The following is a 26,722-nucleotide window of genomic DNA, read 5'->3' as shown; positions in this document are numbered from 1 at the left end:
ACAAACCTTTGCTTTGTCAGAGTTGAAAAGTTTGCGGGTTTGTGAGTCCGCTGTCTGCACGGATGTATATTTTTCACTGACTGTGAGACGGTTCGAGATTGTAGTTTGTTTGGATATTTGAAAAGAGCAGGTTGCTCAGTACCTTAGCTATGTGTCAGATGACGTGTTTACGTTGGAGATGCTTAACTTTTAGATAAATGACTCAAACATATTGTACGGGTTCCGGATGTTTTCGAGATTATTGTACCGTGTTTGTATTCATTTCTGTCCTTTTACTGTTATGGGTCTTCTTCCCATGCAATACATCTGTGGGTATTCTTTCCATTGCTCTGTTTGTTCCATGAACGTTGGTCTGGTTAAGACAAGATTAGGAAATTCAATGAAATAAATAAGTTACGCTGTATAAGGCTGGCGCACTGAATATAGTGTGTGTGTGTGTGTGTGTGTGTGTGTGTGTGTGTGTGTGTGTGTGTGTGTGTGTGTGTCTGTGCGTGTGTGTGTGTGTGTGTGTGTGTGCGTGAGTGTGTGTGTGCATGCGTGCGTGCGTGTGTGCGTGCGTGTGTGTGTGTGTGTGCCTGCAAGTGTATGTGTGCGTGTGAACGTGCGTGCGTGTGTGCGTGCGAACGTGCGTGCGTGTGTGCATGCATGTGCGTGTGAGGGGAGGCTACCCCCAGTCTTTTTACACATGGTCACACGGAACGTCACCCTAGCAAAGACAGACAAACACAATAACCCGATAACCCAATCCACCCGATTAAGCGCAGTTCTCTCGGTATCAGTGTCTACATACTGCAACACAATCTATTTACTTAACAACTAACAGACAACCTTTTGAAGTAAATGTCAACAAAAATTATGGAGGGCAAGCAGAGGTGTGTGACTGAATACCCCAGGGGCTTAATCAGTGCAAACAACGTTCACAGGGTGTTCAGAGAAGTTAAAATTGTACCGTATGAGGGCTCTTGGAGAGTCTCAGATCACAAACAGTGTGCAATTTTCAATGACAACAACAATAACCTACGTGTTCTGCCTGGCAAATGAAATGATTATGTTTTAAAGAATAAGCAGTTTTCTTCAACTCCGAACATTCATCTGTGTGTGTGTGTGTGTGTGTGTGTGTGTGTGTGTTTGTGTGTGTGTGTGTGTGTGTGTGTGTGTGTGTGTGTGTGTGTTTGTGAGTGTAAGTGTGTGTGTGTATGTGTGTGTGTATGTGTGTGTGTGTGAGAGTGAGTGTGGATGGGGTTGTTCTAGTGCTCCATAAACGAGGACCTGGTGGTGTATCAATTGCTTAATTGGTAGAGCATCAGATTTGAGGTCCTAAGGTCCAGCGTTCGAATCCAGGCCAGACACGGGTCAACATCATGCGCAGACTCAGAGACGGTATATATATATACACATGTAAGCTTACAACCCCCGTGTCACCACTGTGTCACGTAAAAGACCTCGGTCATTCAGCCAAAGCGATAGGTTACACTTACACACGCGCGTACATGAGTTTCGCGATTCTTGTTGTGCTAGCTTTCAACTGGGAGGAATCGGCAAGACATGCCAAAACAATAAAACAATAAATTAATGAAAAGTATAAACTAACAAAATCGAACCAACATGAAAACTGCTAAAACATAATACATGATTTTACGGAGCGATAGTTGCCAAAATGTGTAAGTAACTTGATTTATATAAGGGGGGGGGGGGGGGGGATGGTTCAAAAATGGAACAGTTACTTCTTCTCCTTTGTTCATGGGATGAAACTCCCACGTTCACTCATGTTTTTGCAAGAGTGAATTTTTACGTGTATGACCGTTTATACCCCTCCATTCAGGCAGCATAAGCCGATTTCTGGGGAAGCATGCTGGGTATTTTTGTATTTCTATAACCCACCGAACTGTGACATGGGTTACAGGATCTTTTCCGTGCGCACTTGGTCTTGTTTTTGCGTTTACATACGAAGGGGGATAAGGCACTAGCAGACTGGTCTGCTCATAAGTTGATCTGGGAGATTGGAAACATCTCCACCCTTAACCCACCAGGCGGCCGCGGCCGGGATTTGAACTCACCCTTCCGATTAGGAAGCCGATTAGGAGGTCGATGTCTTATCCACTACACCACTGCGCCCGTCAGAATTCCGGAACAAAAAAGCAATATGGAAGCATTGACACGATCACATGTTGTTGTTGTTGCTGTTGTTGTTGTTGTTGTTGGTGTTGGTGTTGTTGTTGTTGTTGTTGTTATTGTTTGTGAATAAAGAGGGACTGTCGAGATAAAAAAAAAGAATTCCGGAACTAACTCTGTCGGGTTTTTGTAGGTTCTGGAAGAGCTGCCAATGTGTTTCCTTGCTTTTTCATAGAAACACTGAGGCGAGCTACACGTGACAATGTACGCGAAAGAAACTCTTCCACAACCAATAACGACTTGACAGAGTTATTTCCGAACATTGTGTATTTAAACCCGACGGAGTAAACCTTTAACATATGTGACAGGCGGGTGATAGTACCTCTTTCAGTGTAATCTTTGCAAGCTTCATGTATGGCAACGAGTTGTCCCGTATAATATCATGTTCAGCCCCACAAGGCGTGATCAGTAACACCTAGCATTCCAGTCGTGTGTTGATATCTTGCGTACACTGTCAGCTTGGTACTGTTGCCTCAAGGTTCATCATTGCACAGAAGGCCTTCTGACCGTAAGCAGTTTTGGCTGGTATAGCACACTAGAGCACATCGCCATTGGAGTATTCGCAGTAAGTTGGCATTTTTTCTAGCATGATACGTTGTGTTTTTGTTCGACATTATTGTCATAAAACAGAAATCCAAAGCGCTGACAACAACAACAACAACAACAACAACAACAACAACAACAACAACAACAACAACAACAACAACATACCAAAAAGAAAAACATCCTCCTCAGGCAATGCAAGGAACCAGTTCATCTGCAGCGATAGCTGTTCATCGTCTGTACTTTACTATATTTGAGTATGTTGTGTACGTTGATTGAGGTATTCATGCATGTTAGGCCTTTGTGTTTTATTCTTCGTTTAACGCACGGCCGGGATGATCGTATAGCATGCGAACACACACACACACGCACACACAAACACACACACACACACACACACACACGCACACACACACACACACACACACACACACACACACACACACACGCACACACGCACACACACACACACACACACACACACACACACGTACACACACACACACACACACATCGACCTCGTCTTTGAAGTGCCAATAAATGGCGTTCGCATGCTATACGATCATCCAAGTTCGGATCAGTCACGAATAGAGCCGTCTTCTGCACCCACGGTTAACAACGCATAATGTCCTTGAAAAGTGCTGCTATGCTTCCACTTGAACTGTAACAGAAAAATCTTGAGGCGAAAACGGTACAATATCAGAGATAAACAGTAGCCTCCCCCCAAAAAAACAAACCATTTAATTATTATTTTTTTTAAATTTCAACAAGTTATCGCTCAATGTTTTGACTGGGACGGAGGACATTTTTAGTGTGGGGTTATCGGCGGTGTACACCATACAGAACTGTCGGTGTGATAGAAAGGGGGTTGGTAGGGGGGTAGTCAGGGAGAATGGTGGTTTTCACTTGTGACAACAACTTTATCAGCGGATGTACATGTATCCATGCTGTACATGTAATGAGTGTGAAAGAGAGCGAGAGAGAGAGAGAGAGAGAGAGAGAGAGAGAGAGAGAGAGAGAGAGAGAGAGAGAGAGAGAGAGAGAGAGCGAGGTGAGAGAGAGAGAGAGAGAGTGTGAGAGAGAGAAAGAGAGAGAGAGAGACAGACAGAGAGAGAGAGAAAGAGACAGAGACAGACAGAGACATTTAAGAGACAGACAGAGAGGGATAGACATACACAGTTAGAGAAGAAACAAGTCGCGTAAGGCGAAAATACAACATTTAGTCAAGTAGCTGTCGAACTCACAAAATGAAACTGAACGCAATGCAACGCAGCAAGACCGTATACTCGTAGCATCAGTCCACCGCTCATGGCAAAGGAAGTGAAATTGACAAGAAGAGCGGGGTAGTAGTTGCGCTGAGAAGGATAGCACGCTTTTCTGTAGGCCTACCTCTCTTCGTTTTAACTTTCTGAGCGTGTTTTCAATCCAAACATATCATATCTATATGTTTTTGGAATCAGGAACCGACAAGGAATAAGATGAAAGTGTTTTTAAATTGATTTCGAAAATTTAATTTTGATCATCATTTTTATATTTTTAATTTTGAGAGCTTGTTTTTAACCCAAATATAACATGTTTATATTTTTTTGGAATCAGAAAATGATGGAGAATAAGATGAACGTAAATTTGGATCGTTGTATAAAAATGTTTTTTTTTACAATTTTCAGATTTCTAATGACCAAAGTCATTAATTAATTTTTAAGCCACCAAGCTGAAATGCAATACCGAAGTCCGGGCTTTGTCGGAGATTACTTGACCAAAATTTCAACCAATTTGGTTGAAAAATGAGAGCGTGACAGTGCCGCCTCAACTTTCACGAAAAGCCGGATATGACGTGATCATCAAAGACATTTATAAAAAAAAAATGAAAAAAACGTCTGAGGATATCATACTCAGGAACTCTCATGTCAAATTTCATAAAGATCGGTCCAGTAGTTTAGTCTGAATCGCTCTACACACACACAGAGACAGACAGACAGACAGACACACACACACACATACACCACGACCCTCGTCTCGATTCCCCCCTCTATGTTAAAACATTTAGTCAAAACTTGACTAAATGTAAACAAGTCGCGTAAGGCGAAAATACAACATTTAGTCAAGTAGCTGTCGAACTCACAGAATGAAACTGATCGCAATGCAACGCAGCAAGACCGTATACTCGTAGCATCGTCAGTCCACCGCTCATGGCAAAGGCAGTGAAATTGACAAGAAGAGCGGGGTAGTAGTTGCGCTGAGAAGGATAGCACGCTTTTCTGTAGGCCTACCTCTCTTCGTTTTAACTTTCTGAGCGTGTTTTCAATCCAAACATATCATATCTATATGTTTTTGGAATCAGGAACCGACAAGGAATAAGATGAAAGTGTTTTTAAATTGATTTCGAAAATTTAATTTTGATCATCATTTTTATATTTTTAATTTTGAGAGCTTGTTTTTAACCCAAATATAACATGTTTATATTTTTTTGGAATCAGAAAATGATGGAGAATAAGATGAACGTAAATTTGGATCGTTGTATAAAAATGTTTTTTTTTACAATTTTCAGATTTCTAATGACCAAAGTCATTAATTAATTTTTAAGCCACCAAGCTGAAATGCAATACCGAAGTCCGGGCTTTGTCGGAGATTACTTGACCAAAATTTCAACCAATTTGGTTGAAAAATGAGAGCGTGACAGTGCCGCCTCAACTTTCACGAAAAGCCGGATATGACGTGATCATCAAAGACATTTATAAAAAAAAAATGAAAAAAACGTCTGAGGATATCATACCCAGGAACTCTCATGTCAAATTTCATAAAGATCGGTCCAGTAGTTTAGTCTGAATCGCTCTACACACACACAGAGACAGACAGACAGACAGACAGACACACACACATACACCACGACCCTCGTCTCGATTCCCCCCTCTATGTTAAAACATTTAGTCAAAACTTGACTAAATGTAAACAAGTCGCGTAAGGCGAAAATACAACATTTAGTCAAGTAGCTGTCGAACTCACAGAATGAAACTGATCGCAATGCAACGCAGCAAGACCGTATACTCGTAGCATCGTCAGTCCACCGCTCATGGCAAAGGCAGTGAAATTGACAAGAAGAGCGGGGTAGTAGTTGCGCTGAGAAGGATAGCACGCTTTTCTGTACCTCTCTTCGTTTTAACTTTCTGAGCGTGTTTTCAATCCAAACATATCATATCTATATGTTTTTGGAATCAGGAACCGACAAGGAATAAGATGAAAGTATTTTTAAATTGATTTCGAAAATTTAATTTTGATCATAATTTTTATATTTTTAATTTTCAGAGCTTGTTTTTAATCCAAATATAACATATTTATATGTTTTTGGAATCAGAAAATGATGGAGAATACGATGAACGTAAATTTGGATCGTTTTATAAAAAAAATATTTTTTTTACAATTTTCAGATTTCTAATGACCAAAGTCATAAATTAATTTTTAAGCCACCAAGCTGAAATGCAATACCGAAGTCCGGGCTTTATCGGAGATTACTTGACCAAAATTTCAACCAATTTGGTTGAAAAATGAGAGCGTGACAGTGCCGCCTCAACTTTCACGAAAAGCCGGATATGACGTCATCAAAGACATTTATCAAAAAAATGAAAAAAACGTCTGAGGATATCATACCCAGGAACTCTCATGTCAAATTTCATAAAGATCGGTCCAGTAGTTTAGTCTGAATCGCTCTACACACACACACACACACAGACAGACAGACAGACAGACAGACAGACACATACACCACGACCCTCGTCTCGATTCCCCCCTCTATGTTAAAACATTTAGTCAAAACTTGACTAAATGTAAAAAGAGAGACAGAGAAAGACAGAGAGAAAGAGAGAAGGAGAGACAGAGATAGAGACAAAGAGAATTAAACAAAGACAGATAGAGAGAGAGAGAGAGAGAGAGAGAGAGAGAGAGAGAGAGAGAGAGAGAGAGAGAGAGAGAGGGAGAGAGAGAGAGAGAAAGAGTGAGAGAGAGAAAGAGAGAGAGAGCGAAAGAGAGAGAGAGATGATGGAACTTGATGGAACTTGATGGAACTTTATTTTGCAAGGATAGAGGTTTAAGGCGACGCCTTTTCTTACAACCGGTCCTTACTTCTAATACAAATGTCTAATAAATGATAAACAAGTAAAGCAACATGACAAATAAACAAAGTAAACGAACGAATCAGCAAACAATCGACAAGTAAGCAAACAAGCAAATAAACAGAGAGAGAGAGAGAGAGAGAGAGAGAGAGAGAGAGAGAGAGAGAGAGAGAGAGAGGGGGGGGGGGACATCTACTGGGTCAATGGATTAAAGAAATTCCTTGGTCCTCCTTTTTCCCCGCTCCACAGTATCAGGCTATGCCGAAGTCGGGGTATCCTTTTTAATCCATCGAATCTCACAACAATTAATATCCACAGCCATGTGTGTCTTCTGCCCCCGAACACACACGCTACAGAGCTCGACTCAATGTGCGCAGTTTCGTATAAAATTATCTTCCAATTTCCCCACTGTGTTTTATAAAATAATCATATTATGAAAGCACATACATTCTTATCTTAGTTTTTATGTATTCATTGTTAGCAAACATCGACATTATTCATGTTTTATTTTAAACGCAATCATTGTTATTTATAGATCACAGGCACTTGATGTAAAGTAGGTCACACACGTGTAAATGTTGTGCCCAGTTCTTGTATGGAGTCGACGCACGTGCGAGGATATGTATGTGTGGGAGGGGGGGGGGGGGGCGCGGGAGATGGACACTTGCTGTATGTTATGTAATGTAAGTGTATATATTGTGTGTGATACGTGGAAAATGTGATACTATTTATTTGCATGTGTGATACAGGGACAATGTGATATCTGTAGGCCTAGGCCTATACTGGTGATTACTGTGTGTGATACATGAAATGTGATATGAATGCTGTTTTTATATGTTATACTCTTACTTTCTGCCTATGTCTTAATCCCAAGCGCAAGACAAATTCTTCTATGTGAAAATTGAAGCCAATAAAATTTGAGTTGAGTTGAGTTGAGTTGACATAATGTGTTTTTACCGGTAGATGTTTGTCTATCTGTTCTCTTGTATCTTACCACAGTTGGACATCTTTTGTGATACCCCAGAATTGGAGACTCCCTCCTTTTCAAGACGTTGCTTTCCCAAACTGTCTCCTCATTTACCTCCATTTCACAGCGTTTTCTGTTTGAGACACGAATTATTAAAATTATTTTGTTGATTTAAAAAGGGGTGGAGAGATGGGTTGGAGGTTGCGATGGCGCTGCAGCCACCATCGACACTGCTCTAGTTAGCTTGCAAATATTGCAGAGGAGTTGGGGAAAGACACTACGGTAGATTGATTGCACCAAGAACCCATTTTTGTATGTATAGCCTATAATCCCCTGTTTAAACACTGTTCAAATGCAAGGATTACATTGGAATAGACGTAGTATCACCAACGTTAAAGGTGCACTACTTCGCGCGTTATCCTAGGACACCACCACGGATCTGTGCACCCCCCGCGGGTTAGGGGGAAGAATTTACCCGATGTTCCCCAGCATGTCGTAAGAGGCGACTAACGGATTCTGTTTCTCCTTTTACCCTTGTTAAGTGTTTCTTGTATAGAATATAGTCCATGTTTGTAAAAATTTTAGTCAAGCAGTTAGTATGTAAGAAATGTTAAGTCCTTTGTACTGGAAACTTGCATTCTCCCAGTAAGGTAATACATTGTACTACGTTGCAAGCCCCTGGAGTAATTTTTTGATTAGTGCTTTTGTGAACAAGAAACAATTAACAAGTGGCTCTATCCCACCCCCCCCCCCCCCTTTCCCCGTCGCAATATAACCTTCGTGGTTGAAAACGACGTTAAACACCAAATAAAGAAAAGGATATGTCCAAGATTTTACAAGGGGTCAGACAACACACTTGTCTAATTGCCCTTCGTTCTACAAAATATTTGTACCAGATTTAATTTTCGCAATTCCAAACTGTTCTTACATGTCCTCTTCTCCTCTACAGTATTTCCGTCGTTTTCTCCTAAACCTTCCTGTTCCTTCAGTTTGTAATTCTACTTTTTGTGCGCATTTCTTGTTTCTCCTGGTATAAAACCCATGCATCTGGCCTGAAAGGCACTCTATTTTAGGTCAGTCATTGCTTTGGGGAAAAAAAAGTAAGAAATGAATAGACTTGGCCCAGTTAGCAGACAGTCAATCGTATGTGCACACACTTAAACAGAGCGCTAGGTAAGCCGTTAGCTGTGTACACTTGCTGTTACTAGCGCTGTTCGAAATGACCGAATCTGTCAAGTTCAGCACACTCATAATTATGTGCTTTGCTAATGAAGTTGAATTCTAGTGAAACGACTTTGGATGTAAATTGCTTCTATCCGCTGATCAACGTTTTTGTCTGGTTAAACCTCTTGTGAATTTGCAAACTGGTTTGACATGTTTAAGCGTGAAAGGTATATGCATGCGTTTTTGCAAATACTCTCTAACAGCAAAGGCTTTAATATTGATAACATCAATGTTGCTCATCTATAAAAAAAACAAAAAAAAACAATAATAATCTTGCGCAGTTTCTTTTACAGAAGACAAAGCAAAAAGCATGGACACCAAAAGAAAGATGGCCGATGTTAAAATCCACGTCCCTTCCTCAAAAGACTCGCATCTTCCGAGAGAAAGTCACCATTCCACAAAGAAATACCGATTATCGCCGACCCTGCGAGAAAACGAGAAAAGTTCAACAAAGAAGAAAGACAGTAGCGTCGTGACGTCATTTAACATCTCTAGCAGCGAATCAGACATGACTTCATCTCCTGAATACGGTGACATCGAAATCGAAGAAGACAAGATGGAACTGCGTCGTGATCTTGGTTTCTTCAGCAGTGTGTGCATGATTGTAGGAACCATTGTGGGTGAGTTCTTGCACGATGTCATTATTTTCAGAGACATCAGCAATGATAATGACAATGATGATAATGACGACGATGATAATGACAATGATGATAATGACGACGATGATAATGACAATGATGATAATGACGACGATGATAATGACAATGATGATAATGACGACGATGACAATGATGATAATGACGATGCCGATAATGACGACGATGATAATGACAATGATGATAATGACGACGATTATAATGATGATGGTGACGATGACGACGACTACGACGATGCTGCTGCTACTGCTCCTGATACTGCTGCTGAAGATGATGATGATGTTGACGATGACGATGACGATGACGACGACGACGACGACGACGATGATGATGAGGATGATAACTTGGTAAGTTTCATCCTCATTTCGATTATCTATTTCATGGGATCAACTTTGAATGTGCACCTGATAGAAATATAATATAAACATCTAAAAATAGAATTAACAAAAACAAAAATCGATTTTATATCGGAACTGGAATGCTGTTTGTCTGGTTGTTTTTCTGTGTATTTGTATATATGCATGTCTGCCTACCCGTACGTGTCCGTTTTTCTGTCAAACGACAAGAAATAGTTTTGTTTGAACTCCAGTCAAATCTGGATTGTTTTTGGAGATTGATCAATTGCTTCCCAATGTTTTCTTCTTCAGGGTCTGGGATTTTTGTGTCGCCAAAGGGAGTGTTGGAAAGCACTGGATCTGTTGCTCTCAGTCTCATTGTGTGGATCGGTGCAGGAGTCATCGCCCTTTTCGGTAAGACGTTGAATGCCTCACTTATTTTTTAATATATATTTTTTATTTTCTATTAATTTTACCTTGCCGGAACTGGAAATCAGCAAAATGCAGTTGCACGAAAAAACAAGTCGCGTAAGGCGAAATTACTACATTTAGTCAAGCTGTGGAACTCACAGAATGAAACTGAACGCACTGCATTTTTTCACAATGACCGTAGTCCGCCGCTAGTGCAAAAGTGACGAGCCTGTTTAGCGCGGTAGCGGTTGCGCTGTGCTGCATAGCACGCTTTACTGTACCTCTCTTCGTTTTAACTTTCAGAGCTTGTTTTTAATCCGAATATAACATATTTATATGTTTTTGGAATCAGAACATGATGAAGAATAAAATAAAAGTAATTTTGGATCGTTTAATAAAAAAATAATTTTAATTACAATTTTCAGATTTTTAATGACCAAAGTCATTAATTAATTTTAAGCTTCCATGCTGAAATGCAATACCGAAGTCCGGCCTTCGTCGAAGATTGCTTGGCCAAAATTTCAATCAATTTGATTGAAAAATGAAGGTGTGACAGTGCCGCCTCAACTTTTACAAAAAGCCGGATATGACGTCATAAAAGACATTTATCGAAAAAATGAAAAAAAAAACGTCTGGGGATATCATACCCAGGAACTCTCATGTAAAATTTCATAAAGATCGGTCCAGTAGTTTACTCTGAATCGCTCTACACACACACACACACACGCACAGACACACACACAAACACACACACACACACACACACCACACACGCACGCACACACACACACCACACACACACACACACACACACAAACACACACACACTCACACACACACACACACAGACTAAAAAGTAAAAAGAACGACTATAATAATAATAATAATAATAATAATAATAATAATAATAATAATAATAATAATAAAGTGTATTTATATTGCGCCTATCCCTTACAAACAACAAAAATATTTGGCTCTAAGCGCATTACAACATGTGTAGGGACTTGGTACAATCAAGTCTGACAAATACAATAACACAATATACAGTCGGTCTCTTAGGTAAAACTGGGAAAAGCAGCTTCGTCATTTAAACACTGCTACTAAAAAAATCCTCTAACAATGCATACTGCTTTACAATATGCATTTATGTATAAATATAGTTAAAGAACATCGAGTTAATAGGAATTAGAAAAGGTTTTAGACTATAAACACAAGAAGTGACACAAAGAAAATAATTGGCATAAATTTAGTCTACTTTTTAAAATATGTTCGGTAAAATGATATCTAAATAACATAAGCCTACATAATAATTATCGTGTCTGATGAGAAGACCTGCGTAGCGAAACTGCCTTTGGTTTGCATCTGTGCAGCGTGAGAACGTTTGTATCTTTAACATTTAATTGGTGTTTTTGGTCTTCCCTTGCCAATTATATATGGACTCCCAAGTCCACAAACGGATGGAAGCAAGAGGCTACATTATTCTCGCGTAGACGATCATGTACACCAGGCTTTCCCATGGAACGACAACCATCTTTCACTTGCACACATGCCCCCCCCCCCCTCCAAAAAAAAAAAAGAAAGAGTAAAAAAACGAAAAAAAACACAACATAAAAACATAGTAATAGCGTGGCAGCATTCTGCTCAGAGTGGGGATTGTTTTGAAGTTTTGATGCTGATTTCATTCAGCAGCTTGATGTAAATGGCATCTACGAAATCAAATTAAAACAACCAGGGTGTTGAATTTTGCCATGTGTTCAGAATGAAGGGTGCTCTTGTCTTGTACACAAGTCTGAACATACTGTATCTCTAGTGGTTTACACGATTGAATACACACGATTGATTGACATCGGTGTCACTTCTGAAATTAATTCAAGAACAATTTCCACTCTGCACAGAAAGTCAAAGTGAAAAGATGCCAATACCCTTGTAATGGCCTGGAAGTATCTGTGGCGACTGACAAATTAATGGATCTCTCGAAAGATAACTTTGCGTTTGATATTGGTTTCGTTTTCAAACGATTTTTTTTTATATAACAGTCATAATAACATCCTGAAGAAGGCAGTTTGCCGTAATATTGAAAAAGAAAAATCTAACATGGTTACTGATGTGTCCACGTATGTTTGAATTTGTTATATATTTATTAAAAAAAAAGAAGCTATTTTGACGTGATAATTTCTTAACATTCGGTTTCATAACCAGAGATTAATTGAAAAGACTTTCTTTATCTCTCTGTGCATTTTCAAGGAGGATTGTGCTACGCAGAGCTGGGCACGATGATACAGAAATCGGGAGGCGAGTACTCCTACCTACAGGCTGCTTACGGCAACATCATGGCTTTTCTCTTCACCTGGGTTTCTGTGCTCCTCATCCGTACCTCCTCACTGGCCATCATGACGCTGACCATGGCCGAGTATGTGGCCACCTTCTTCTCCTCCTGTGGTGACCACGAGGTGGCCAAGAAACTCATTGCTATCTTTGCTTGCGGTGAGTGAGAGAAAGAGAGAGTGTGTGAGTGTGTGTGTGTGTGTGTGTGTGTGTATGTGTGTGTGTGTGTATGTGGGTGTAGGTGTGTGTGTGGGGGGGGGGGGGAGCGGGAGAGAGAGAGGGGGAAGAAGGGAGAGAGAGCGAGATAGAGATGAAAAAGGCGCTATATATAGAGAGAGAGAGAGAGAGAGAGAGAGAGAGAGAGAGAGAGAGAGAAGAGAGAGAGAAAGAGAGAGAGAGAGAGAGAGAGAGAGAGAAGAGAGAGAGAAAGAGAGAGAGAGAGAGAGAGAGAGATGGGTGAGGGAGAGAGGTGGGTCAGGTCAACAAAACTGTCTGTCTGTCTCAAAAGCAACAACGGGTCATTAGAGAAACGATTAGATAAAAGCCAACACACATTGAACCCACAGATAACACTGTGGGTCTCGATTTGAGCATGTGAACTGTTCATAATTCTGTTCTGTATTTTTGTCTGTCTGTCTGTCTGTCTGTTTCCCCAGATCAAATCGATATTCCACACCTGTTGTACAATGTTTCAGTGACCGTGGGGATAGTCAACTCTTACAGCACTAAACTGGCGGCCAGAGTCCAGAACTTGACCACGACTCTCAAGGTGGGAGCGCTCGTCGTCATCCTGGTCGGGGGTATCGTCCAGCTGTTTAAAGGTGCGATTTTACTCGGCTACAGGTACGGTCGAGCCTGCCCTGTTGATCACGTCTTGATAACACACACACACGCACGCACGCACGCACGCACGCACACACGCACGCACGCACGCATTCACGCACGCACTCACGCATGCACACACGCACGTACGTCCGCACGCACGCACGCACGCACGCACGAACACCCAGACACACACGCACACACACACAAACATATTATACACACACACACACACACACATACACACACACACACGCACGCACGCACGCACGCACACACACACACACACACACACACACAGATACACACACACGCACGAACGCACGCACGCACGCACGCACGCACGCACGCACGCACGCACGCACGCACGCACACACACACACACACGCACGCACACACACACACACACACACACACACCTTAATTGTTCTCGTGTGGATTTCTTGTCCATCGGGAAAACACTTGGTGAAATATTGACTAAATGTATCAAAATGCTGTCTTTGTCGCGGTGAGCAAACAAATCCCTTGTTTTTTGTATATTGTCTGTCTCACCAAAGACATTTTTGGTTAAAAAGATGTGTATTTGTGTTTTATTCAGGCAAAACCAGCAATCTTAACAAAGGTTTTGAGGGATCAGCAACGTCACCTTCAGTTATCGCCCTTGCCTTCTATGACGCACTATGGGCCTACGATGGTTGGTGAGCTCAAAGTCGCATTCCTTACTATGTAAACAATTCGGCTAACCATATCAGGTCTGGCAGGGCCTAGCTTTTACATGAGAATAGCTCATTAATCCACTTGGACACATGCCAAAAATCAACCTCCTGGCTGCTGCAGAGTTGGAATTCTTTAATCTATCCAAAAAGCTCTGCGCAGGACATAAGCAGGATGTTAGGGGAAGGGCTCCTATTATAGACCACTTTTTGTTTCATGCTGATAACTAGCTTGTTTTTGTGTGAAGAAGTTTCTTTTTGTGTTTGGTAGTCCTTCTCTCTTAGGTTAAGAGTGAAATAGCGTTGATAGACATTCAGCAAAAATTAAATACAGAAAAATTCACAAAGGGTCCATATTAGGAGCCCTTCCCCTAATTTGTGGTGTATGTCCAAGTAGACGGAATAACTAATCTTGTGTGAAAGCGTGGTCAGAGTTGAGATGATGAGCCAAGTCGAGTACTCGAGAAGGGCTGTGCCATTATCCCATGGCCACCACATTCCCAACAGTTACTCCCTGAGTTGCACTGTTTTCCGACACATGAGATGAGGGACAAATTGAGGTGAAATTAGACGAGATCAGTTAGTCAATATGATTCAATTTGAACATTTCTATACCTGCAACAGGCGTTTCTGTCGTCAATCTATTTAGCTTTCAGTCAGTCAGTCGGTTAGTCATTCAGTCCCTCTCGCTCTATGTCTGTCCGCCGTCTCCCCCGCTATCTCTTTCAGTCTCTCTTTCTCTGCCAATCTGTCTCCTCTCCCTCTGTCTCTCTTTGTGTTGCTGATCGGAGCAACTTTATTCTCAAATCTTCTTCTTCTTGTCGATCACTCAGATGAATACGCCGGTTCTCCGCGCAAATTTTGCCGTGCGCTGTAGGTCGTCCAGTAGTACGTGGTGCGAAAAAAAGTTACGGAATTCCCAAATGAAAGGACTTAGGTATAACTATGTCAATGTAATTTTGTAATTTTTGAGTTCTCCTTATGTAATTCCTTAAATGCACATTGTGTTGCATTCCATACAATGTATTTCTGTATTTTATATGATTGAATTTATATTGTTTATGTGCGACTGTCTTTATGTGTTGTATAAAGGACAGGTTGGAAGAATAGGCTTTGTCTAAAACCTTTATCCTTTTGTAATAAAGTTCTGAGTCTGAGTCTGAGTCTGAGTCTCTGTCTGTCTCATTCTCAGTCTCTGTCTCTCTGTGTTTCTCTCTCCCCCCTCTCTCTCCCCCCTCTCTCTACCCTCTCCTCCTCACTATTTACCGCTAGCTCTTTATTCCGTAACTTTTTTTCGCTCCACGTACTACTGACACCAATTCTGGCTATATATATATATATTGCATGGGTGTGGATCGATGCAGTAGGCCTACTTGTCTGTCATTCAAGTAGGGCTCAAACTCAGAGCACATACGTCCGTCTGTATTCAGCCATGATTCTCTCGTAGTAGTCTACCAGCCAGCCTTCTATGTCATGTATGAAACCTGGAAATGTCTGTTCCTGTAAACTTTTATGACGGAAATGTAATCTATAGGGTACGGAGAGTCAAATTAGCTTGGTTGCCTAAAGATGCACTTTGGGAAATTCTCAGAATCCAAGATGGCCGCCCAACGGTCATCTTGAAGATGGTCAATATATATTTTTTGATCCAGATGGGCTAAAGAGTCGTGTAATACCTCAATATAGGGGTTTTTGATGTTAGCGAGATCATTTCTGAGGTTGGTTTGTCAATCCTGTCAACAGAATCCAAGATGGCCGCCAAGATGGCCGTCAAAATATCTAAAAACACATTTCTCGCCATATCTGGGTTTCTAAAGCAGCTAGATTCATGATCATAGTGCTGACCATGTTTCCAAAGGATGGGAAGCCGTTCTGATATCACCCAGATGCAAGATGGCTGCCAAGATGGCAGGTAAACGTCATTCACGCTCAAATCAATGTCACACAAAAATAAGGAAAACGCCATATTGTTTGTCTTTTATCTGAAAGAACATGTTAGCATCCAGTTAAAAGAGGCAACTTTCAGAAAAGCCGATGGGTCTCGATGGTGGGGATGGACAGAAGGAGAGCAAGCACAAAGAGGAAGGTAAAAGAAGACGAGCGATGGACGCAGCAGACCGGACGAAGATTGCAGAGGAACTGCAGAAGCACTCGCACCCTCTCATTGTTGAGTCCACTGACCTGTACAACATCGTCAACGGGCAGATCGCGCCAGCAAAAGTAAATGTCCAAGATGCACTGAAGATCGGCAGCACTCAAAGTGAGCAGTTCGCCGCTTCGCTTCACGGCACATTCCATGGCCCAATCGAGAGGAAAGTGAAGACCATGCAGGAGATGAAAAAGGTAGTGGTTGTGAAAGACAAGGCCATCTTTGACATTGAAACATTATTCGTACGGCTTCAGATCATTGGGCAACAACGTGGTGTGAAGGCGACAGACATCTTCAAGTACGAGCTCAGTCCCGTACCTCCATCTCTCATCGACGAGTTCGGGTGTTTGAGGAAAGGAGACAAGGCTGTGCTCGTCAAGTGTCTTGGTGTGCCGGTCAACAACGCACCTGCACCAGATGTGGTGCTGGTCGACGCCAGCCAGCTCCTGTACCATGTTGTGTGGCCTGTTGCGGGGGGAGAAAGATCTGTCGCGAGTTTCGGCGCTCGACTGAGCCGCTATCCTCCAGCAGCACAGAAACTGGTGTTGTTTGACAGGTACCATGAGAATCACCCAACTGCGAAGGACCACGAGAGGATGAGGAGGGCAGGGGAAGGATCAAAGGACTTCCGTCTGACACCCACACCCCCCTCCCACACAGAGAAGCTATCATGAAGAACGCCAACAACAAACGCCTCCTCAGCAACATCCTCTGTGGATATCCTCTGCAGAACAACGTGGAGCTTGTCAGCAGTTTCGATTGTCTTGTCACTCATGAGTAGGCGGATATCACGCTGTGCAGCTACATGCTGAAGGCTGCAGCAGGCGGGGCGGAGACGATCAGGGTGCTGTGTGACGACACTGATGTGTTCGTCCTTCTCGTGTACTTGGCATGGAGGAAGACGATACAGAAGAGCATCCAGATGGAGAAGTGGGACGGCACGGTGCTTGACATTCGCGCAACAGTGGACAAATTGGGGGACAAGTGTGGTCAGCTACTCGGCATGCACGCCTTATCGGGCTGCGACACCGTGTCGTACCCCTGTTACAAGGGCAAGAAGTCGGCGCTGAAGGTGCTTGGAAACAGCGACATCCCAGGCCTGCAAGATGTCCTTGGGGAGCCAGACGTCAGTCATGACCAACTTAAGGCCACTGCCAACTCATTCTTCCTCGCGCTGTACAGTCAGAAGAAGGCCAAGTCCCTCAATGGTGCAAGATCCAAACTGTATCTGAGCAGGAAGAAACCACCACCTCTGAAGAGGCTACGACCAACAGATTGCAACCTGAGGCTGCATGCTCTCCGAGCACATCTGCAGATGATGTTGTGGAAGGCAGCAGACCAGAAAGATCCACCAGCCGAGGCTCATGATATCCGCTGCTTCGGATGGGATGTCGATGAATCTGGTACTGTAACACCATCGCTGTCTAATGCGCCGATTGCACCGCAGCAGCTCTTGGATGTCAGGAGCTGTAGTTGCAGCGCCGAGGGGAAAGCGTGCAGCGAGAAGAAGTGCAGTTGCCACAGTGGGAGACTTACGTGCACTGAATACTGTTATCAAGTTGCGAGGGAGGAGATGCCTGCTGTAGTCCTTACACGAAGCATGAGCCTGTAGTGGAGGAGGAGGACGAGGAGGAGGAAGAAGAGGAGGAGGAGGAAGAGGAGGAGTTTGTTGAAGACGACCAATAAGACGAGAAAGAAGCTGACAATGAAGAAGGAGATATGGTTTCAAAGTTTAAATCGTTTGTTTGCTGTAACCCAAGAGCAGTAGATTTCTATTTCGGTCGTTGCGTGCCAGCTAAGCTGCTTTAGGACATGGACTTTCCCACCTGCAGCTTGATTGAGATCCTGAAAGTTGCCTCTTTAACTGGATGCTGACATGTTCTTTCAGACAAAAGACAAACAATATGGCGTTTTCCTTAGTTTTGTGTGACATTGATTTGAGCGTGAATGACGTTTACCTGCCATCTTGGCAGCCATCTTGCATCTGGGTGATATCAGAACGGCTTCCCAGCCTTTGGAAACATGGTCAGCACTAAGATCATGAATCTAGCTGCTTTAGAAACCCAGATATGGCGAGAAATGTGTTTTTAGATATTTTGACGGCCATCTTGGCGGCCATCTTGGATTCTGTTGACAGGATTGACAAACCAACCTCAGAAATGAACTCGCTGACATCAAAAACCCCTATATTGAGGTATTACACGACTCTTTAGCCCATCTGGATCAAAAGTTATATATTGACCATCTTCAAGATGACCGTTGGGCGGCCATCTTGGATTCTGAGAATTTCCCAAAGTGCATCTTTAGGCAACCAAGCTAATTTGACTCTACATACCCTATAGATTACATTTCCGTCATAAAAGTTTACAGGAACAGACATTTCCAGGTACTCTTTTTGGCAAGTAGACTATAGTCAGAGAGAACACCCACAGGAAAGATCTTACATGGCACCTTTGAAAGCGAGGTTACTTCCCTTATACTGCCAGTCGTGTTACAGGTTTGTTTTCAAAATTAATATGCCTACTTCTACTCTGTTCCATTTGCATCACGTTGAATGTCGTGACACTTTGTGCAGGCAGAATCTGAATTACATCACAGAAGAAGTGAAAAATCCTGCTAAGTAAGTGGACAATTATTCCTCTCATTATCGTAAATTGTCATCAGAGGAATAAGAACACTGAAGCTTCTGTTCAGCGTGTGTGTAGGCCTATGTCAGTTTTCAATAATGTTTGAATGTCTATTCTCACGGGGACTTTTGCTTATTTCTCCTGTTAATTGAGAGCCGTACTATTACGCTACTACATTTTGGGGAATATTATCACGCATCGTCGCAAAAACAAGAAACGGCAATATTATGTTACAAAACTGGTAGACACTAAATCTACTTACTGAAATTGTGGAACATACACACACATACAAAATCCAATCACTTGTTTGTGAATTTGTTTTCCCCGTCAGTTGTTGTACCGCAGCAAAAACGAACTCTTTTCGCTATTTTCAGAACGTTGCCCAGAGCTAACATCGTGGCGGTGCTAACGGTGACTTTGCTATATACTCTGACCAACGTGTCTTATCTGACCGCCATGACCGCTACAGAACTTCTGGACGCAGACGCTGTGGCAGTGGTACGGAACTCTTTACTTGCAGTTCGATATATATATATATTGCTATTCTTTTAGCAGTACCTTCCTTTCCATGTAAGATCGTCCTTTTGTGAATAACACAGGGGCCCTCCAGGCTCGTACGTGATGTAAGACCATTTTTCCGCATAGTGCCGAGCTGTTTCCTGTACAGAAGAGGACTATTTTGTTGTTGCTAATTTATTTTGTAACGGACACCTGCTAGCTATGTGTCAATCTGCAACCTAATTCAGCACAAAACTCCCACTCTACAACTAATAGAAATGTTGTTGTCGCAGCTGTGGGGGGATCGCATTCTGAAGGCAGCCGGAGTCATCATCCCCATCTGTGTCATCATCTCGACCTTCGGTTCCTCCAACGGCACTGCTTTTACAGGTAGCAGGTAAGTGAATCATCACCGTCGTCGTCGTCTTCGTAGTTATCATCATCATCATCGTCGTCATCATCATCATCATCATCATCATCATCATCATCATCATCATCATCATCATCATCATCATCATCATCATCATCATCATCATCATCATCATCATCGATCATCACTGTCGTCGTCATGGTCATCGTCATTATCATTCTCGCCATCTGCAGCACCAGCAACTAAACCTTTAGTGTAACCTTAGTAACTCCGTTTACTGGCACCACATTTTGTTTACATCCTCGTACGGACGATCGGTTTAGCGTTTGAAACACGAGGAATGACTTAAAAGTAATGCTTGCACGTTCAATTCTTCAGATCTTAAATGTTCTGTTCAGTATTCTGTGGAGACGATACAATCTCCATGGACTTTGTCTTTGTTTACCCTGGCAATCCGGCATACACATAAGCAAATTTCATCTGGCGGCAAAAGGGTCAATCAGATACTATTGTTTCGGGGGAGGTATCATTTACTGTTTTGGCTTAATTTTGCAATCTGCACCACCCCCACTTGTCCTCCTTTTTCGCCATTAACAGATGTAAAACGTGCTCGCATTCGCTACATTACAGGCCTTAATGACTTTACTAAACGGGATTTGTGTGCTTAGAATAATGAACACCCATCAGCACAATGAACAGAATCGGGATTCTGACGCAGAGAAGGTTGCCTAACTAAACCGTTCGCTTAGTTACATCAATGTAATTAAGGAAAGTTACGGAACATTTTCTAGTAAGTCACTGAAGGTGTGACTAAGTTATAGCACATCGAATGTCTCTTGGACTTCTTTAAGTTAATTTCACATTGACACTTCTCCAAAATGTCGTCTTAAATCCAACATCTTTAAACTATTTGTCTTCAGGACGATATTTGCTGCTGCCCGAGATGACAACCTACCGGGCGTGCTGTCCTACATTCACGTGCAGCAGCGAACCCCTCTCCCCTCCATGCTGTTCTGTGTGAGTTGCACAACGGTTATTTGAGCACATTTCATTGACATAATCTTTTCTCGTCTCTCTCACATTCCGCAAGGAGTGAGATTACGTGAGAGCGAGAGCTCGGGATTTTCACTTGATTGCAAAGTTTCGATGTGTCATAATGCCTATAATGTTGGGCTCTATACCTTTTCATCTGGATTTCCTCCGAACTCCAAAATTCCCTGGCAATCTGGCATATATATAAGCGAATTTCATCTGGCGGCAAAAACAAAAGGGTTAATCGGATGCTATTGGTTCGGGGGAGGTATTATTTACTGTTATGGCTTAATTTTGCAATCTACACGACCACCACTCCTCTTCCTTATATTTAGATGTTTTCAAACGTTTTCAAACGTCCTTGAGTCGCCTTGTGGTGAGATATGTGCGCGTTATAAATTTTCGTATTATTATTATTATTATTATTATGACTACCCCTACAGTAACTAGTCAAACACTAATTTTTAAACTCAAACCATGTTTTTTTTGGCGACGTGTTTGTGTTGCAGATCACGATTGCGCTTTTCATGGTTGCAGCGGGTGACATTTCCAGTTTGATCGATTTCTTCAGTTTCGTTGCCTGGCTGTCTTATGGCCTCACCTTCGCTTCTTTGCTCATTCTGAGATATACCATGAAAGACGTGCCTAGACCTTACAAGGTGAACAAAAAGCATAATATACTGAAATAACTCTGTCGGGTTTGTTTGGGTTGTGAAAGAGAGAATACTCTTGCTTTTATTGAGGCAAACTTTAATTTCCCACCTTACATTAGCCTATAGGCAAGTCAATAGCGTGGGGTGTGTCTGAAACACAAGGAGCACGTATGAAAAATGTACTTCAATAAAAGCAAGAATAGTCATTATTTCACACCCCATACAAACCCGACAGTTATTTCCGGAGTCCGTCTATTACAGATATAGAGAATACTACATGGCTTCCTATGTAAGGCACACACAAAAAAACCAAGTCGCGTAAGGCGAAAAACAACATTTAGTCAAGCTCAGTCGAACTCACAGAATGAAACTGAACGTATTGCATTTTTTCCGCAAGACCGTACACTCGTAGCATCGTCTGTCCACCGCTCGTGGCAAAGGCAGTGAAATTAACAATCCAGAAAAGCGCGGTAGCGGTTGCGCTGAGGAGGATAGCACGCTTTTCTATATCTCCATTCTTTTTAACTCTCTGAACGTGTTTTTAATCCAAACATATCATATCTATATGTTTTTGGAATGAGAAACCGACCAGAAATCTGATGAAATTGTTTTTAAATCGATTTCGAAAATTTAATTTTAATCATAATTTTTATATTTTTAATTTTCAGAGCTTGTTTTTAATCCGAATATAACATATTTATATGTTTTTGGAATCAGGAAATAATGAAGAATACGATAAACGTAGTTTTGAATCGTTTTATAAAAAAGTAATTTTAATTACAATTTTCAGATTTTTAATGACCAAAGTCATTATTAATTTTTAAGCCTTCAAGCTGAAATGCAATACCAAAGTCCGGCCTTCGTCGAAGATTGCTTGGCCAAAATGTCAATCAATTTGATTGAAAAATGAGGGTGTGACAGTGCCGCCTCAACTTTTACAAAATGCCGGATATGACGTCATCAAAGACATTTATCAAAAAGATGAAAAAAACATCTGGGGATATCATACCCAGGAACTCGCATGAAAAATTTCATAAAGATCGGTCCAGTAGTTTACTCTGAATCGCTCTACACACTCACACACACCACGACCCTCTTCTAGATTCCCCCCTCTACGTTAAAACATTTAGTCAAAACTTGACTAAATGTAAAAAATAGTCTGTTTACGGTATCCCGACCGACCCTATGTTTTCACGCGACCCTAGACTTTTTTTTGGGCATTTGGGGAAAAAAATTTTTTTTTTTTAAATGAAACAAAAAAATCAGTTTTTTGGCAAAATAACTTAAAGCCATATGTACTCGATGACTATACACGCTAATTGCTTTACCAACAGCTGGAGACAGACTAAATTAAGTTCCCTGCAAAATATTGTGGTCTAGGACCCCTGAAATGTTGAGATATTTGAATTTTCATTTTGATCTGGATCGTCCTATTTATAGATTTGGCAACACATGTAACGTTGATGCAAGGGAGAGAACACCGCGGCTTTGTTGACATCCTCACTTTTTCAGAGGCTAGAACAAGCTGTAATGCATGTATTATGGTCCGCGCATGGTGACGTATCGTCATTATATGGTCTTATGGTGCGTTTGACATCGATTGTGGGCAAACTACACTTTGTAAACACGGGAGTGCGTTAGTATGCCTTTAAAAATATGTTTTTTTAGAAAAAAAAATCCCGACCTACCGACCCTATTTTTTTTGCCTATGTTACCGTAAACAGACTATTTTTTTGTGTGAGACCAGTTTTACACGATTTGTGTTTTTAAATATTGAACCGCGAGCGAAAGCGAGCTTTTCAATATTTGAAAACACGAGTGTAAAACTGGTATTACATAGGAAGCCATGTAGTATTCTGTTTATCCTACATACTGTACTTGCGTGTCTATTGCTCCAAACGTCCATCAGTCGAAGCGCCCACATCGAAGACACTTCAAATGGAACCTGGATCTCTCCGAAAGCCTTGTGTGATCTTTGACGTGAAAGTAAAGAGGCGTCACTCTAAAACGCACATCGTTGTACGTTCTTAAAATTCTTCCAAGTGTTCTAAGAATGACGTTTGTCTCGGTAACTCGGCATCACGGGCAGTGGAAAATGAAGTCCCTGCCAGACACGACCTCTTCACATGCACTGAGGAGTGAACGATATTGTTATGACATGAGTGGTATCTCTCACGTATGTAGGATAAATGATATGTACGACACCATTTCGGATAAGTTTTCTAGCAAAATTAGAGTAACTTGCTTTGCTGGCCCGAGATTATTGTTTTATACCAGAAAATAAAGGCAAACTCCTGGAATTCTTGCACGAAATACACTATTATTTATTCTTTTGTCTGCATGCAGGTGCCAATAGTCATTCCAATCTTGATGACGTGCGTGTCTGTGTACCTGGTGATCGCCCCTATCGTGGAGTCGCCACAGATAGGCTTCCTCTACGCCTTCCTGTTCGTGATGGCCGGTCTCATCTTCTACTTCCCATTTGTACGATTCCACCTCAAGATTCCTGGCTTTGGTGAGTATTGTCAGATTCCTTCCCTTCTCACAGGAATGTGGGTTTTTTCCGGAGATGCTTTTGCAATAAGACGAGATGACCGTTGGTCGGTCAGTCAGTCACTTTGAACGTACAATTTAATGAGATACGACATCGGTTCAGCAAACCAAGATGTCTCTTCTTGACCCTCCCAGTGAAATAATGACGTCAAAAGCGAAGCGAAGTTTGAGAAGACGTCATTAGTGTGAAAAAATGGCGTCACACAAAAGTTCTGACACTTCTTATGAAAGTCTCCTGAGGAAATGGCAAATTATTTCGAGAAAAATGTTTATCTCTGTGATTTCGTGATATCAGTAGTGGACAAATATTCGCAAGGTCGCCGCCAGGCTGAACATGTATTGGTATCGTATCCATTAAAGATGCAGTGCAGGTTACAGAATTGCTGAAGCAACGATTTGTCTTTTTGTCGCAGATTACGATATTAACAGTCAAAAGCTTTGCACAACTAGCTCACAGATGCCTACACATACATTTAGTTTTGTCAGCCGAACGAAACTTTATGCGGTTTGTCAGTTCGCATCTCCTGCTAAAAAGCAAGTAACATTTCTCGTGATCACGTTTTGGGGCTGAAGACTGTTTGAGGCATGCCAAAACGGTCCCACATACCGTCGAGGGTCACCATGGGGGGGGGGGGGGGGGGGGGGTCTGTGCACGTGCACGTTGAGGCCAAAAGTGCCATGCACGGTGATCCACGGTGCACGTTACGAAAAAGCTCCATGCACGGTGCACGCCGGACCTCTACGAGAATTTCCTCATTCCCATGCACGTTACGTCCAAAAAGCCCATTCCCGGTGCACGTGGTAAAGCATGGCCCCTCTCACCGTCTTTTACAATTTTCTCACGTAACCAAATGATCATAATGAAGATATTTATATGGCGCAAATCCTAAAGTTGTAAGCGCCTGACAAAAACATTTTTAAATACATTATTCTGTACACATTTCCAAATCAAATATTAATACACATCGAAATATACTTATACACTTTTCAAAGTTTTAACCCACATAATCAAACACAAAGTTTTGAAGTAAAGTACCAGAGAGTATCAGCTATGCACTAATTAAGTTAAATGAATAAATAAATCAATAAATCAATAAATAAATAGATAAGTCAATAAATCAATAAACCAATAAATCAATAAACCAGTAAATGAAGGAAGACAGAAAGAAAGAAAGTAAATAATAAACGAACTCTCTGTAAAAGTAAACGGTAAGTAATGCAGTCTACCAACTCATCAAGTGACTTTCTTTTTTTATTTCCACAGAAAAATTGTCGATTTACATCCAGCTTCTATTGGAGGTTTCACCAACAAGTTACAAGGTGGACTAAGGTGAGCTTATCACATCGCGAGCAACACGAACAACAGGAATAACACGAACAAGAACAAGAGGAATATAAGAACGACAAGAACAACAGGAACTACAAGAACAACAACAAAAACTCCAGAACAGCGAAACAAAGAGACAAACAACTACGACGACATCCGACATTTTGTTTTCAACAGCCTTCATGAAATATGTATCAAAGCAACCATTTAAACCTATAGACATTATATCCTATTACAAGATAGTTGTAACTGTTTGTATGCTTACAAGAATTCAGTTATGCTGTGACGTGAGATTTTGATATTTCATCGGTCGCTGGACAGTGGCTCTACAAACATTGTTTGTGTAAGTGCATGTGCTAACAAACTGAATTACAGCTGGTTACTGTCCATCAGAGCTGTACTGAACGCGCACTCATCCGCTCGTTCCATTCTTATCAGTCACTCAAACAAATTAAATGTCCACACCAGCTGTTTGCAGTTAAGTCCACGTAAAGTGAAATGTTATTGAATTAAATTAAAGCTTTTTATGATTTTAACTTTTGTGAAAAATCATAGCAATTTCAAAATCAATTTTCCAAAACATATTTACAAAAAACATGAAAAAGTTTAGCATCAAATTATAGCACAGCAGGGCACTGCTGGCCGATTGTCTCCCCTGCCCTTCTGTTGGGTCAACAAAGGGGCCAAATACGAATGTACAAAAACATGAAAAAGTTCAGCATCAAATACAACTGTACAAAAACATGAAAAAGTTAGCATCAAATAGCACAGCAGGGCACTGCTGACCGATTGTCTCCCCTGCCCTCCTGTTGGGTCAAACACAGGGGCAAAAAAAACCAAATGTACAAAAACATGAAAAAGTTTAGCATCAAATACAACTGTACAAAAACATGAAAAAGTTAGCATCAAATAGCACAGCAGGGCACTGCTGACCGATTGTCTCCCTTACCCTTCTGTTGGGTCAAGCGAAGGGATTAAATGTAGCAAATTAAACATCAACTTGCCAAAATATATTTACCAAGGAATAAGAAGAAAAAGTTTAGCGTCAGTAGCCCAGCAGAGCAGCTGACTTATTGTCTCCCCTGCCCTACTGTTGGGTGAAACAAAGGGGGCCCTTTGCGGGTCGCAAAAACGATTGAGGCAGACCTACAGAAACTGATAAAAATCGAGAAAGAGCCCGGGGATTACTTCCCTCGACCTGACCCTAAGGATCAACCAGGTTAGTAAGTAAACCGAAAA

At 41.6% G+C, this 26,722-nt stretch overlaps 1 protein-coding gene across 2 annotated transcripts; it reads left to right on the top strand.

Moving 5' to 3' along the window:
- Nucleotides 1–2,529: 2,529 nt before the first annotated feature.
- LOC138966206 (b(0,+)-type amino acid transporter 1-like) lies at nt 2,530–26,308 on the top strand. Of its 2 annotated transcripts, none has more exons than XM_070338349.1 (13): nt 2,530–2,737; nt 9,306–9,632; nt 10,316–10,417; nt 12,659–12,898; nt 13,435–13,560; nt 14,160–14,259; nt 18,999–19,043; nt 19,425–19,548; nt 19,842–19,945; nt 20,839–20,935; nt 21,460–21,609; nt 23,950–24,118; nt 25,421–26,308. In XM_070338349.1, the coding sequence occupies exons 2-13, from the start codon at nt 9,323–9,325 to the stop codon at nt 25,483–25,485; spliced, it is 1,632 nt and encodes a 543-aa protein (XP_070194450.1). In that variant the 5' UTR covers nt 2,530–2,737; nt 9,306–9,322; the 3' UTR covers nt 25,486–26,308. The 2 variants fall into 2 exon arrangements, with proteins under 2 accessions (XP_070194450.1, XP_070194458.1); XM_070338357.1 differs by having other exon boundaries at nt 9,294–9,632.
- The last annotated feature ends 414 nt before the right edge of the window (nt 26,309–26,722 follow it).

This window comes from Littorina saxatilis, linkage group LG1, assembly GCF_037325665.1.
Source record: "Littorina saxatilis isolate snail1 linkage group LG1, US_GU_Lsax_2.0, whole genome shotgun sequence".
NCBI classification, from domain to species: Eukaryota; Metazoa; Mollusca; class Gastropoda; order Littorinimorpha; family Littorinidae; genus Littorina; species Littorina saxatilis.
This window is presented reverse-complemented; position numbering and strand designations above follow the sequence as displayed.

Excerpts from the sequence above, each read along its gene's own strand:
- LOC138966206 (XM_070338349.1), top strand. The coding sequence starts at position 9,323 with ATGGACACCAAAAGAAAGATGGCCGATGTTAAAATCCACGTCCCTTCC. Across the intron at positions 19,946-20,838 it reads ACTGCTTTTACAGGTAGCAG|GACGATATTTGCTGCTGCCC; the intron begins GTAAGTGAATCA and ends ATTTGTCTTCAG. Across the intron at positions 20,936-21,459 it reads TCCCCTCCATGCTGTTCTGT|ATCACGATTGCGCTTTTCAT; the intron begins GTGAGTTGCACA and ends TTTGTGTTGCAG.